Below are 16028 nucleotides of genomic sequence, written 5' to 3'. Positions count from 1 at the left end.
TATATTCAATATATTCAATTTAATCTTGTGGTGCGGCTAGAATCGCCTGTTAATATCGACTTTTTATTTTTTTGGTACGCGTCCGGCTTACTAAAAATTATGGGTACTGCCGCATACCAAAAATCAAAAAAAGTCGATATTAACAGGCGATTCTAGCCGCACCACAAGATTAAATTGAATATATAGTTATCAGGATATCGAAAATACTATGGGATATTAATATATTAAAGGATTTGTAATTATAATAAAGCTGTGATTAAAAATCTATTTTTTAGGCGTGGGCGGATGGGGGTTTGGGCGGTTGGCTAGTGGATACTTCTACTTCTAATGGCCTCATTAGGCTCACCGAAGGCCAATTTCTGAGTACCTAACCCATGCAAGGCATTCAGACCCACGCATGCATCCATTTTCCATCCTTCCCACGCTAAATTTATCTCAATCTCAGTCCCTCTCAACGTCATGCTCAAGCTCCAGGCGTGGTCTCAGCACCCGCACCAAGTCCCGCCGGCCTACCAGCTGTAACCTCCGGATGCACCATATAAACACCACTATACTTCGGTCTATTACCCTCCGGAAGCGCAACCTCAGTGCTCACAACACTGACAACAAGACCCGGGACCTCGTCTCTGTTCTTCTCCGTCCCATCTGCAAGGGTGACACGCCAGTGGAGATTGTCTTTCAGATACGGAAGAACATTACTCTTCTCCAGACTTCCGCAGTGGCCTTTCTTGACCTCTCCAATAATCTGCGCAGTCAGCGGCACCGTACCAGTGATAATCGTATTCTTCTCCGCATCATCCTTGCACTTTCCACACTTCGTTTCGTCATCGCTTCCGGGCGCCGTCTCTTTGCCGAAGACGGCAAAGGTGCCGACGAGCGCGTCTTGCGTGTTCCAGGTCCTAATGTCAGAGTCGAACTCGCCGAGGAAGATGTGCACGCGGTAGGATTGGCCGAGTAGGTGCTTCGGGGCTTTGATATTGACGATGTATTCGGTGTAAGAGCGGGGTTGTTCGGGGACTGGTGCCGCTGCTGTCGTTCTTATTAGTTTGTGCTTCGGAAGGTGTGAGAGGCGGGGGAGGGACATACGTTTGCCGATTTCCTTCTCAAGGTCAAGGCCGCCGCGCTGTGTCTGGTGTTCTGGCTTGGGGTCTAGGCCAGGAACAGCCCCTTTGACTTTCTCGACTAGATTATGGAAAGGATGGAAGCCTGCACTGGTGTCCGCAACAGGCTTTTGAGCGGGGCCACTTGCGGCTCCATTTGCGTGTCCAGAGGCATTGGAGGTGGAAGTGGAATGGGCGGTCTCGACTTTCTCCTCGATGGCCGGAGCCGTAGCAGCATCTGTAGGACGAACCGACATTAGATTGAATGCCTCCTCCCCCGAGAACTGATTGCTGAGTCCTCCGTATAATTGTTGTACAGCATTCGCAACACTGTTCTCGTAGACGGACTCGCTTGTGAAGGCCCAGCGTCGAGTTTCTGGGTATGCGTAGTTGAAGGTCTCCGTCCGGCGAACTCCTTCTGATGTCCAATATTTACTTCCTGAAGCGTCGACGAAGGGTGTAAGGGGTGTGCTTGAGGTTTCGACGGAGCCGGCTTGGGTGACGAAGTTGCCGTCCTGCGTGCGTTCGCGGATTGTGTAGGAGGTTGGGTTGAGTGCTTGCCAGATGGCGAAAAGGCGGTCAACGTTGCTGTTCACGAGGACATATGTCAGCACATGGAATCACACATCACAGGACTAAGTGTGTGTTCTTTATTTAGATGGTGAAACCTACCAATGGTGAAGCCAGAAGACAGGATCGAAAGCCGAGTAGTCCAGTTCAGACATATGACCCATAAATCCTCCAACTGCTCCATGGATCGAGTTATGAACATCCTCGAGTGAAGCTTCGGTGCCGACAGAATCGGGTACCCAGAGATGATTGCTGAACGCACTGAAGTCCTTGTAGTTAGGATCGTTCATGAGGATGTTGATATTCTGCTGCAGACCCGCGAATTGAGTTGCCATGGCATCAAATACTTGATCTTCCTCGGAGGTCGCGTTCAGTGAGCGAGATGAGGAAGGGTAACGAAGGGTAGTGGGCCATTGATTGTACTTCGACAGGTCAGCCTAGATTGGGGCAAGTGACCAGCGGCGAAGTAGGAGACTTACTGGGGTTCGTCCGAGAGGTGCGAAGTCTCCTTGTACGGGATTCAGAGGGTGGAATGTGGTCGAGTAAAGAGGGTTTGGCATCGAGACTGCCTGGCCGTTCGATTTTGGGGTGATCACGCTCACCGTGGTAGAGCCTCCGACGGCATTGGGGAAGTAGTCTCCGCTGTCAGGGATCGCTGCCCAGTCCCAATATGGAATCCGGAAGGTGGAAGCAGCTGCTTGATATCTAGCTTTGGTTTCGGCTGGAAATTGTCCTGCGATGTCGTGGACAATGCCATAGAGAAGTTGCTATCTAGAGTTAGAGTAGGAAGACCTGGTTCCGGAGAGACACATTACCTCAAACAGCGCGAGGTATGGTCGATGCCAAGGTCCGAAAAGGATCGAGCTGTGAGTACAATAGCCTTGCCAACCTGCTTGGACGTTGTTGTGACCGGCAACACCTCCCCATGGACGATATGGGCGACCGTGGATTCCTGCTGAGATCAGCTTGATGGTGCTCAAGTGGTAGTTTGGAGCTTACCGCAGACACCATAATATGAAAGATCACTCTTCTCATCCATCTTCTTGAAGGCGTCGAGACCCAATAGATACAAATTCCATTGGTCTGCATTTTGTTGAAGCTGCCGGATTTCGATTCTCAGTGGGACGGATCCTGCCGAAGTTAGCCTTGTCTCGTAGAAGAATGATTTTAATACCATCAACCGGAGCTGGAGAAGGCTTTGGAGCGCCGACGACGGGGTAGTTGATGGCGGACATGTTGATTACTGTTTCTCTGTGAAGTGTATGGAATGGTTGTGCTTTGCAGTGAGGATGCTCTTATTCTTGAGATGACGCAGATGTAGTGGAATTGATTTCAAGAGAACCTGAGAGAGTCTTGGGTAAATTTTATACTCGCAAGGCAGTCGCGTGCGGCTTCTCTCTCCTGCAGAGACAGAAATGAAGCCGACAGCTGAGCCTCCTTTGTGCTAGCTCTTGGGGGCATCAGAAAGGAGAGACGGAGAGACATCCCAAATTGCAAAGGACGAATGCTGCTTACATCTGCAATTACGAACCATCAGCAAACGGAACTGCTTCACGAGAAGGATTCTGTCCTATTGTGGCTGCTTTGCGCGGATGGAGAAGATTCTGAGTGGAGGGGGGAATTCAGCCATGGCAGCTTTCTCGGTGTCATCCGTAAGAAATTCTCAGCCTTACAACCACTGCAGCAGTCTTACTACCCCTCTTTTTGATGCTTGTGATACCCCGGATGCTATTTACAGGCAGCCGGGAGCTTTCCCTGCATGCATTTGGGCTCACCTTGCAGACCAGCTAGTCGGGCCGGACTGAATCCGCAGCCGAGTTGCCGAGTAAGACGAGATGAAAAGGGACAGCATGCTCCGGTCGAGTTTCGAGATGGACCAAATACAAAAAAGACAACGCATGAGATCAAATATGGGTCTGCGAGACAGAACTTCCCCGTTCAAGCTACATGCTCTGTCACTGCAGCCGGGCTTCACAAGCCCCCTTGACTGATGGAGACTGTCACCGCCTCGTTGCGTCAAGCACCTGTGCGATGCTTGTACCACTTGTCTTACGTCTGCCATAAGCCGTAGCTGGTGCTCGTATTCTTGGCTCCCGAAAACTCCCGTCAGACGCTTGCTGTTCACTGGCTGTGGGTATTAATTCTCGTGATTTCTGTAGACCTTTTATGACACCGCGCCCGCTGGGCGCGTGTCTTCTGATCATGGAATTCACGTGGAGGCTGAACCCGGCAGGATATCGGTGAGGGTGATCTGCAATGATATCTGACTGTTCCTCGCCGAATTGGGCGTGCGTTGGATCTGCAGGTGGCTTCAGAGGGAGACGGTGATTGTTGAAGGTTGAAATGTCTGAGGTGCAGCAACTGAGGTGTGACGCCTGCCACCAGAACACGTGAAAATTACAAATCGCTGAGCTGGTCACACTCAGTTGCAAGATAAGTAAGCTTTAATATTTTGAGCAATTGTGCCCCTACTCCAAGCTCAGACGAAGTTATCGGCCCCAGATAATTTGTTTCTCGTGAAGTCACGTGTCTTTATGCTGAATGGAAGACCCTGGGAGGCTGGGGTGGAGGTCAATTAGATGGAGAGTAAAGCAGGTTTCGATCAGAATCTCTTTCATAGTCCCTTGAAGTCGGATCAAGCAGATTGAGAAAGCTGACTTCATACAATCGTGATCTCAGGGAACGCAGGATCAGAGTGCCTAAACATCGTATCCTTCCCCCTCTTCAAAACAAAATCAAAGAACGCCTTCAAGTACGTAATCTCCGCCACCGTAGCTCTCACCTGATCTATACTTCCATACATCGACCTCCCAGGATCCAAAGAGTCAATGAGTCCCGCCTCCGTGAAAACAGCACCAATATCCGTGAACGTAAAGTGCGTCGTCTTGGCCAATGTGATCTCCGCCTTCCACCCCGTCAGGTGTTTCCACACTTCCGCCCATGCTGGGTCATTACATCTCGTATGGTTGTCTCTGCCAAACATCAAAAATGGTTTGTTTATCCCCAACTCCTCCTCGGCTCCGAAAATTGGCCCGTCCAGACTGACTCCTCCGAGAACTCTCTTATCCGCTTCGAGAACAGAGAGAGTCGTTGTTCCACCGAGAGAATGACCAAACATTGCTATTTTACTCTCCTTGAAAGTGCGGTGGACGATGCCGGGGATTTGGGTAATGAATGTCTTGTTTGAAAGCTGATCGATGACGAAGCTTGAATCTTTTGTGCGAACATCAATGGATTGCGCGTCGCCATTTATGTCAGGAGAACCAAGGACGATCGTTCCGTCAAGAAACTCGACGAGCACAGCGTCGTACGTGTGGTCCATTGCAATGACGAGATATCCATAGCTCGCCAGTCCCTCGAATAGAATTGTGTATTCTTCTCTTGCTGCGCCGAGGCCGGGCGAGAACAGGATAATTGGAATGTCAGGTATCTCTTCTAGACGCGCATTGAGGTGTGCTTGCGGTTGGATGCTCTCGATGAATCCAGCTGGAAGCCCAAGGTATTGGTCTGCGATTGCTGCAAGCTTGGCTGGGAGATAAGGTGCGAATGGTTTGTGAGTGTCGGTTGTGGGGTAGAAGAGGGAGACCATTATTGCTCTTGGCTGGGGAGTAGAAGCATATGGATCCATGCGCGAGTGGTCAATCATCTCAAGGGAGGTGGTTCCTACCGAATAGGATCCGAGTGGAGCTGGCAGAGGTAGCTTGGACCTGCCACTGACTGCAGCTGAAGCGCAAAGAGTGATCAACGACAGCGCGTGAAGCACCCGGAAAGAAAATTTCGCCATGACAAAATTCATGTACGCAGAAGAAGGTGATGGAGCTGGAAATGTTTACTCAAAATTCCGCAGAGAAGTCATGGGTTCCCCAAATTGGAGCCTTGACACCGCCACCAATACTTTATGGGCTGAGATTTGAGACATGTCCGAACTGTTACGCAATATGACTGGGAAAATTTCAGCCACTTGAAGCCACATTAGACCCAGATCTCGAATGGCTTTTCTTGGCCAATACAAGCTTTTGGATGCTTGCGTTTATCCCCTCTCCGTTTGGAACTCCCCAACCGAGAATCAGGAACAATATCCCCTGCCAAGCCCCCTGCAGAAATTAGACTCTAACTGAACCTTCGCTTTCGCACTGTATATAGTCGCTTGCAGTGCTTGAACGAAGGTTCGAGGCCAGTCTTATCTGTCGCGCATGCCAATGGTGCGCCGCTGTACTAGTTGGCCTGTGCGCTTTGGCAGGAGGGCTACAGTAAGGTTAGCATATCTCGGGCATTGAACTTCGGCTAATCGTTCGGTGGTTCTCACCTCCAACTCGCTTAGTACGCCTTGTAGGTGAGGGATAGCGATACGCAACGAACAGCGATACGCAAATCTGAGATTTTGGTGGGAATCTCTCCTTTTCTCCCTTTGAATTCTCACAACGCAGCGTAATAAAATAGTGTCTAAGTATTGGGAATTGATCCCAAGGTATAGGCCCTTTAGCTTAGTAAATTTTAAGTCTAAAAGATTAAGGCGTTATTGTGGTGCAAATCTGCCCCATTTGCCTATACAAATTTTGGTGCGATTTGCGTATCGCTGTTCGTTGAGTATCGCTATCCCTCACCTACAAGGCGTGCTAGGCGAATTGTAGGTGGGAAACGCCGAACGATTAATAGCACTCACCCCAACTCACCCACAAACGCACAATTTCCCAATATGCCGGGGTCCACACAAGATGAACTGGGCACGCTCTTGGAACCATTGCTTGATTACGGGTGCTCGCATTGGAAAATTAGCAGCCAGCGCGCAGCAGACTTGTATGACTTGGGGATCAAGCTATGGAGAAAAGAGGATCTCGTCAGCATCGAACGCCAACTAGCGCAGTCGCGCACCGCGGAGAAGTTCACGGTCCGCCGTATCGACGGGAGTGTCATCCACATCAAGAACCCGATGTTTGGGGTGCAGAAACCAATCTGGTAAGGCTCATTCGCTCCTAGCTCAGTTGAGAGAGTGAGATCCTTTACTAAACTGCAACCTCATTCTTAGGACGCCATATATTAAGTTCCAAGAGTTCTGGCGCCTCGTCCGAAGCACACCGGACGGTCCACCCGAGACGTACCTCTGCACGTATCTCGTAGACTGGACCAACCAGACGATACGTAACTATGAGGGGCCGTTCGAAAACGTGCGGTTGCTGTTTGAAACCAGTGGAAAACGATGGGACGCAAGCACGACTTACGAGGCCTTCACGTCGCAATTTCGTGAGCTCCTGGGCGGAGATGGGAATAGAAAGAGGGTGACTAAGATCGTCTGTTTTGGGTTGTGCGATCTCAACTTCAAGCCACCCGATTGGTGGAGAGCAGAGAACGAGTCTAAGCCAGAACATGAACAGGAGCTGGAAACAAGCGTGGTAGAAGGGGCCTTAATACATCATGCGATTGCATTGACGATAGCCGATATAGCCCGTTCTTGTGCTGAAACCGGGGATACCGGGGTAAGGTTGCTTACCCAAGACCCGCGTTACTCGGATGAGACAAAGGATTTATTACGAGAGATTGGGTTTGAGGTTATAGGAGAATATGGGGCAGGAGGCTTTGCAGAACTTGATAACGAGTCTATAGTATTCTCTCCTTTCGCTAGCGCGCCAGTCAAGCAGATCATTGCCGATCTCGCGCGGCCGCCTGCTATTATCTGCGCTGGGGGTACTGAGGTCTTTAACCATTTAAAGTACGTAGTCCAGCCCCTGCCACTATTACTGTAGTTAACATATGCCCTACTTAGAAAACCGTATGCAGACCCGGAATCTCCAAGGATGAGGTAGATGTGGAAGGGCTACAAAAGATGGAACTTTCCGGTTCCATCCGAAGGTATCCAGCTAGAGGGCTCGCTACATCAGTTGGTAATATATGATAGAATTGAGGAGTAGAACCTCGAAGGTAATAAATTTCTACTCTCTATAATAATACAATTGAAACTCTCAGGTTCTTTTTTATTACTTACTCTGGCTCTTACTCGCCAGTATGCAGCAATATAAGAGTTACTTTCTAGACTTAATATGTCACGGGTACGGCATTCAGGGCTTGGAAAGCAAGATAGAAGGTCCCTTACGAAGACGACTCAAAGCTAAAGGAAAAACTAGAATACAGGAGACTGCGAGGATATAAGTAGGCATCCCACAATGCGCTAGCCCATAAGGAGCTCAGTGTCCTAAATATTTCTAGTATATTCCAAGTATATTTCCTTAGTAATATAGCTATATTCTATATATAGTTATATAACCTGAAAGTAATTAGAAGTAATAGAATATGAGTAATAAAATATAAGTAACAGAATATAAGTAATAAAATATAAGTAACAGAATATAAGTAATAAAATATAAATAATACTAGTTAAATAATTAGATTAAAAGCCAAATTATAATATAATATTTGGTTTTATATATTAATTTCATTAAGTATTAATTAGTTCTTTAAGGCTATTTGCTATTAAGGTTTAAATTAATATAAGTTTAAATATTAAAGATTATTTATAATAATTGAATTTAATTTTATAAGTTTTATAATAACTTTATATTATATATATTATAAAAGCGAGTATAATAATTAAAAATATAATAATATTAAAGTAAAAAAACATTATTTAATTTCTTGCTTTTAAATTATTACTTTTATTAAATATATATATTATTATTAGTAATATTATTAGTTTATTTATAATAAAAATATTTAAGATCTTTATATTTATTTAATTAATAATTATAATTATTAAAATAAAAACATATTATTTAGTAAATAAGATATAAATAAAATTTCTTTAATTAAACTAAAACTAAATAAAGTAAAATATTTATATAAGTTTTAAGGCTAATTAATAAATTAATTTTAAATTAATTTTAAATTAATTTTAAATAAGATTAAAATTAAAGAAAATATATTATATAATAAAGGCCTTAATTAAAGTTATAAAATTTAATAAAGGCTTTTAATTAAATATATAAATTCTTTATAAATAATATAAAAAGAAAAGTAAATTCTAAATATAATATATTATATATATAATTATATTAGAAAATAAAAAAAATATAAAGCCTTATTTATTATTACGAATATAGTATTTAGGGCTTGGAAAGTAAGATAGAAGGTCTCTTATAAAGACGATTTAAAGCTAAAAAAGGAAAAACTAGAATATAAGAAGCTATAAGAAAGTATATATACCCTATAATATACTAGTTCCGAAGAAGCTTAGCCTTTTAAATATCTCTAATATATTTCAAATATATTTCCCTAATAAGGCGGCTGTATTATATATATCTAGAAGATATCTGACCAGATATCTAGAAATTATAATATTATATTACTTTCCCCTAAAGAAGAGTCTAAATATTTTTATTTAGAGAATTATTTAATTATAATAAAGAAAAGAAAAGAAAAATAATAATAATTAATTTAATTTAATTTAATTTTAGTAATTTATTTATAATTAAAATATAATTAAAATATAACTTTAATTCTATTAAAATAATCTAATTCCTAATATATTTTAGCTAATTTTATTATTTATTATTTATATTATATTTATATTTATAATATAATCTAGAAATATTATATAAATTATAACTAATATTAAAACTATTATTATTAAGTAATTTTTAAATAAAAATAATAAATCAAGTATATATATTAAAATAGGCTTTAATATAATTATTTATTTATTCTTTTTCTTATTTAAGATAATATTACTTTATTTAATTAAATTATTCTCGAATTACTTAATTAGCTTTTAAGCTTTTTTAAGTTTAATATAAAGCTTCTCGAATTAATTATTCTAATAAATAACTTAAATATTAAAGCTAATTACTTTAGCTATTTTATTATTAAATTCCCGGGCCTTAAGTTTTAAGATTTTTATTTTATAAAAGCTTTTAAAAAGCTTTCTAATTTACTTAATAATAATATATAATACTATTATATAAATATAAAATATTATTTATATTAAATTAATAAAGTTATTATTATTTGGAAATAAAAATTATAATATTATAGTATTAATATAGAATTTTTAAATTTACTAAGCCTAATAAAATCTAGTTTACTAGTTAAATTATTTATAAAATACGAGATTATATAATTATATCTTGTATTTTAGATCCCGTTATTTATATTTTATTACTTATATTACATATTTCAAATCCCGTAATTATATATATAATTTCTAAGAAAATAGCTATATTAATATTAGAACTTTTTTAAAAATATTAAAAAAAAAACATTTTTCTTTAATTATATACTAATTCTCTAATCTAATCTAGTATTAGATTTCCCAAATACTTTATATATTTATATTACTTTTTAAGGTTTTAATTATATACTAAAGGCTATAGCCTTTTATATATAACTTTTTTTCTTATAATTTCTTTTTATCTCATATATTTATTTCCTATTCTATTTATATTTAATTTATTTTTCTATATTTAACTATATTATATTTGTATTAATTAGATATTTAAAGATATTTATTAGCTTTAATTTTATTATAGAATTAGTAAAATTTAATTTTCTTTTAATTTATTTAATTTCTATAATCTTTTATTATTAATATATCTAATAAAAATATATTATATTAATTATTAGATATTTCTTTTTAATAGTATTTAATTTAATTTAATATTTATATAATAATTTCGAATTTATATAAATTATTAATAATAGTTCTATTTCTAATATTTTATTAATTATAGATTTAATTAAAGTACTTATATTAAAACTATAAGCTATATTATAGAATTCTAAAACTAAAATACTTCTAGTAATTCTCTTATATTTGATAGAAAACTAATAAATAATATTAGTATATCTAGTTCTAATTATTAGAACTAGAATATATCTAATTTAGGAAAAGAAATCTCTATTATTTATAAAAATAATTAAATATAAAGATTCTTTTACTAGCTTTATAAATCTCAGTTTTCTAATAATATTTTCAATTTGCTATTAAATATATTTATTAAATACCTTTATATTAATTTCTGAAAGTTTAATAATTTAAATAGTAATTAATAGGTTATATAAAGCTTCTAGTTAATAGTCTAATATAATATATATTTCTTTAATATATTAAATAATATATTAGTTTTTAATAAAAAGATTTTCATAAATAGTATTTTTATTATTTATAATAATAGTATTTTTTATAGAAATAATTTAGAGGTTTTTATATTAGTATTTTTATATAAGAATAATCTTAATAATATTTATATAAATAATTTTTTTATTAAACTTAAAATTATAATTAAAAATAAAGTATTTATATTTCTTAATAAAAAGCTTAGTATTTTAGAGCTTTAATTACTTTATTTTTATAAAATTATTAGTTCTAATAAATAGTATATTATTAATTTAAAAGCTAATAATTCCGAATAATTATTTATTATAAAAAAGATAAGACTTATAAATTAACTATTCTATAAAAAGCTTATTAATATAATAGAAATAATAAGTTTTAAACTAGTAATTTCTAGTTTCTAATATATTATATAATAGTTTTTTAGATTTAGTTTTTTAATAAACTTATAAAATGAATTAATATAAAAATTCTAATTAAATAAGGTTATTAATTAGATATAAACTTGCGAGATATTATGTAAATATAATTCTATAATATTTATTATTATAATAATAATACTAAAAATGATTCTCTAGCTAATATATTAAATATTAAATAATTATATTAATATTATATATTTCTTATTATTATTATAAGTTTAGATAACTAGTCTCGATTTTTTAAACTTTTTCTTTATATTCTTATTCTTAATTTTATTAATAAACCGGAAATTGAAAATATATATTTTCTTTAATATCTGAAATCTAAAAATAGCTTTAAATATATCTTTTTCTAGAAAGCTAATAATTTTAATTTAATAGAAATTCTTATATAAATTATTATTTTATAAAAATACTATAATATCCGAATTCTTATAAGAATATTTTTTATTATATTTTAATAAAATAGCAGAAATAATAAAAGGAATTATATTTATATTACTTTTAGTTTTATTATAAAATTTAGATTTAAAGTTATTAGTAATAACTTTAATATCTTATATATAAAAAGGCTTTATAAAAATTAAATAGAAAACAGTATTATTATATAATAAGGCTAATATATAGTTTTTTTTAATTAATAATTACTAGCTTATATAGCCTATTTTAATTATTAGATTAATTAGTATTTCTTTTATATTATATAAAAATATTTAAATTTAGAAGAAGTTTATAAATATTAATAATATTAGAAATATTTCGGATATTTAAAATATTTATAATTTAATATTTAATTTAAAGCTTCTAAATTTCTATTATTACTTTTTAAAGTACTATTAATTATTATAATATAATAAATAATAGGGTATTATATTTAGTTATTTTAAATAAAATATTATAAATTAAAAGAATTAAAATAATACTATTAGGTTCTATAAAATTATTAATAGCCTTAAAAGCTATTTAGAATATAATATCCTTATTAATTCTATTAATTTCGGTTATAATAATAAAATAAATATATTAAATTAGGCTATAATAATATTTTATAATTCTAATAAAATTATAAGCTTTTATAAAAACGATTTTAATCTTAGTTCTTGTAATATTTATAAATTAAATGTCGGTTCACTAGTAACGCATGGCACCGTCACGTACGCGTGGAAATGCTGGTTGCGTTAGTTGGTGAAGTTGTTGTTATTCAGAAGTAAGGATCGCAGTATCGTGGTGTTGATATGCGATCCCTAAATCTGCTAAGCCTAAAGGGGTCTAGTCTACTGGTCGAGTCACCAATGGGACGCGAGGTCACATGACCATGTCCCGTATCCCATGTCCCATTGCCCATGTCCCATTGCCCATGTCCCGTGTCCCGTGTCCCGTGACTACGCACGTGACTCCCAAAGGAACAGCTGTACCAACATTAAATAAACTTTTTATTAGTAAACTACTTTTTAGTACTTACTATAATCGAATTAGAAAAACCTAAATAAATATTAATCTAATACTATTTTAGGATATCTCAAATATATAATATACTAATATTTTAATTAATAATATAAAATATAAATTTATTAATAATAATAAAATAATTAAAGCTAATATTATTTCTTAAAATAAACTTAAATTATTTTAGTAAATACCCGAATTTCTAATATTATTTAAAATATTTTATAAGATATTTAAGGGCTTTTATATTAATATTATAGCCTATTTATTCTAGTATATTTCGGAGTTTATTAATAAATAAATAACTAAAATAATATTATAAATATTATAATTTAATTTTTATAAAAAAACAGAAATTATAAATAAAGAATTCGGATATAAAGCTTTATAATATAATATTTTAAAGAAAGAAAAATTTAAAATATTATATTATAAATATATAATATCTAATAAAATAATAAAAGAATTAATAAAATTATTAAAATAGATTTCTAACTTATTTATATTATCTAAGCTAAATAAAATAAAGTTTTTATAAATATAATATAAAATCATATTTATTTAGTATTTTTATTATTATAAATCTAATAAAGAATACAAATCTAATACTAAACCAGATATTAATTTAATTTTTAATAGTTTTATTAAATTTATTATTATTATTAGTTTATTATAAAGCTTGAAATTAATTAGAATTAGTAATTAAGAATTTAAAAGCTTTAGTATTAATTATAATTCTATAAAAATAGTAAATATTATATTTTCTATTTATTTAATAGATTTTAAAATATAGATTTTATTTATTATCTAATATATAAGAAAAAGAAAATAAAAATATTTATAAAAATATTATTATAGAAATAGTAAAAATAAAAGTAATAGAAATAACTAAAAAGCTTTTAACTAAAATAAAATAGAAATCTAAATAATATTTCTTTCCTTTATTTATTTTTATTAATAAAGCTTTAAAAGTATTATTTTCTAGTTTATTTTTATTATTTTTATTATTTCTTTCTTTTTTAATTCTAGTAATATATTATATATAAGTATTATTAAAATATTTATTAAAATTTAAATTAATAAATATTTCTATTCTTAAATCGAGTTTTCTTAGCTATTTATTTCTTTAATATATGTTTTTATAAATAGTATTCGGGTTTCTTATATATAAAATATAACTTGGAAATATAATTATTACGGATTCCGAAATTATAATTAAGTTTATATTAATAATTTCCGAATAAATAATAGTATTATTAATTAATAAAATAAGTTTTAATATTAATTTATTACTTTTTGCTATAAATAATAATAAATAATTAGAGCTTATTAATAAACTAGTTGAATTTATTAAAAAAATCCGAGACTATATATTGGTATATTAATAAACCTTAATAAAAAATAATAATTTTATTATATAAAAATTCGATATTTTATTAAAAAAAATAAAGCTATATTATAGTTTATATAAATTATTAATTAGTATATTAATAAGCCTGAATAAAAAATAATAATTTTATTATACAAAAATATAATATTTTATAAAAAAGAATTAGTTTATATAAGTTATTAATTAATATATTAATAAGTTTTAATAAAAATTCCATATTTTATAAAATAGAAATAAAACTATATTATAGTTTATATAGGTTATTAATTAGTATTTAAATGAGTTTAAATATTTTTTTAAGATATTTAATTATTATAATTACTAAAATAATAATATTTTATTTATCTAAATTTTAATAATAGAAATTAAGGCCTTTAAAAAAGCTATAAATATTTATATAAGCCTTTATATATATATATATTAAAAGAGTTAATTATTATAAAAATAGTCTTATATTAATTTCTGTAATATAATAGAAAAACCGTTAATTAGTACTTTTTCTAGAAGCTTTATATATTAGTAAATATTAAGAAAAATAATAAGTTTATAATTAAAATTACTATTAGTTCTATTATATCTTTATTATTTCTCTAATAAGTTTTCTAGTAATAATAATAGATATTAACTAATAGAATTTCGGGCTTAATAATAATAATAGTAATAAAAATAAAAATAGTAAATAGTTTTAATTAGAAAAAAGGAAATAAATAGCTTAATTTTATAATTAAAAATGTTTAGTTTTTTTATATTTAGTTTTATCTAAAATAAAATAAACTAAACTAATATAATAAATTCATAAAAAGATTTAATTTAATTAGATTATTATTAATAATTTTAGCTTTATTTTATATTCTTTTTTTTTTAAATAAAATTAATAAGAAATTATATAATAATAAGGCTTTTATAATTTTATTTAATATAAATATTATTATATTAAAATTAAGCTCGAAAACTTTATAATAATATATAACTAATTTAAATAAATATTATAGTATTAAAGTTCTTTAAAATTATCCTAAAATAGATCTTATAAATTATTATTATTCTTTTTATATAAAATATATTAATATATTTTAGTAACTAGATATTCTTAAAAATTATTCTTTATTATAATTACTAAATTAATATTGTTTTTATATTTTTTAATTAGGTTTTTTTATTTATTAGTATATATACTAAATTGAATTTAGTTTCTTTCTAATATATATATATAATTTATAATAAAAGAAATTTAAAAATAAAATAGTTTATAATAGATTTCTAAAAATAATTCGGTAATAAAAATATATAAATATATAAATAATATTAAGAATATTAAAGTAAATATTTCGTTTTTAAATATTTTATTTATAATAAGAAATTTAAAAAGTAAAATATTATAATTCCGAAAGAATCTAAAGCTTAAAAAGCTCGATTTAATAATAAAATTAAAATAATAATTAAAGAGCTTTAAGAATATATATATAGGATATATATTTCGAAAAAAGAATTCTCTAAATATAGGTATTATATAAATAAAAAAGATAGTTTCTAAAAAAGTAGTTTTAGAACTAAAAGAAGTTAGTTTTAAAAAATAATAGAAGTTTAATAATTAAATAATTATTTATTTATTAATTAGTAAAAACTAGTATTTTTTTTATAGGCTATTAAATACTTTTATAAAATTAATAAATAATTTCTTTCTTTAATATAAAATAAACTAGATTTGTTTTAGGATATTAAATATTTTTAAAACTAATCTAAAATCTTTTTAATATATATATATATATATATATAAACTAATTAATATTAGTTTACTAATAATATATAATATTATTTATATTAAATTAATAAAGTTATTATTATTTAGAAATAAGAATTATAATATTATAATATTAATATATAATTCTAGAATCTCAAATAGATTCTTTATTTAATTCTCTAACTTCTAGTTCGAATAATTAGATTTCTAATATTTTATAATAATTTATATTTTATTTCCGATTTTGAAATTAATTAAA

The 16028-nt window shown here is 31.2% G+C and overlaps 3 protein-coding genes across 3 annotated transcripts; 1 reads left to right on the top strand and 2 right to left on the bottom strand.

The window, feature by feature from the left end:
* Positions 1 to 209: 209 nt before the first annotated feature.
* On the bottom strand, positions 210 to 3009 carry K444DRAFT_339441 (tyrosinase precursor). The gene is made up of 7 exons (XM_024872010.1): positions 2845 to 3009; positions 2670 to 2801; positions 2486 to 2622; positions 2150 to 2437; positions 1773 to 2092; positions 1087 to 1688; positions 210 to 1029 (listed from the first exon to the last, which is right to left on the bottom strand). Exons 1-7 carry the CDS (start codon positions 2903 to 2905, stop codon positions 464 to 466), a joined length of 2106 nt encoding a protein of 701 aa, XP_024739219.1. The 5' UTR covers positions 2906 to 3009; the 3' UTR covers positions 210 to 463.
* A 1204-nt stretch (positions 3010 to 4213) lies between these two features.
* Positions 4214 to 5493, bottom strand: K444DRAFT_610391 (uncharacterized protein). The gene has a single exon (XM_024879736.1). It carries the CDS (start codon positions 5452 to 5454, stop codon positions 4330 to 4332), a length of 1125 nt encoding a protein of 374 aa, XP_024739218.1. The 5' UTR covers positions 5455 to 5493; the 3' UTR covers positions 4214 to 4329.
* An 858-nt stretch (positions 5494 to 6351) lies between these two features.
* On the top strand, positions 6352 to 7696 carry K444DRAFT_585410 (uncharacterized protein). The gene is made up of 3 exons (XM_024877916.1): positions 6352 to 6626; positions 6697 to 7377; positions 7432 to 7696. The coding sequence occupies exons 1-3, from the start codon at positions 6367 to 6369 to the stop codon at positions 7469 to 7471; spliced, it is 981 nt and encodes a 326-aa protein (XP_024739217.1). The 5' UTR covers positions 6352 to 6366; the 3' UTR covers positions 7472 to 7696.
* The last annotated feature ends 8332 nt before the right edge of the window (positions 7697 to 16028 follow it).

Source organism: Hyaloscypha bicolor (genome assembly GCF_002865645.1).
Source record: "Hyaloscypha bicolor E unplaced genomic scaffold K444scaffold_53, whole genome shotgun sequence".
Classification (NCBI taxonomy): Eukaryota; Fungi; Ascomycota; class Leotiomycetes; order Helotiales; family Hyaloscyphaceae; genus Hyaloscypha; species Hyaloscypha bicolor.
This window is presented reverse-complemented; position numbering and strand designations above follow the sequence as displayed.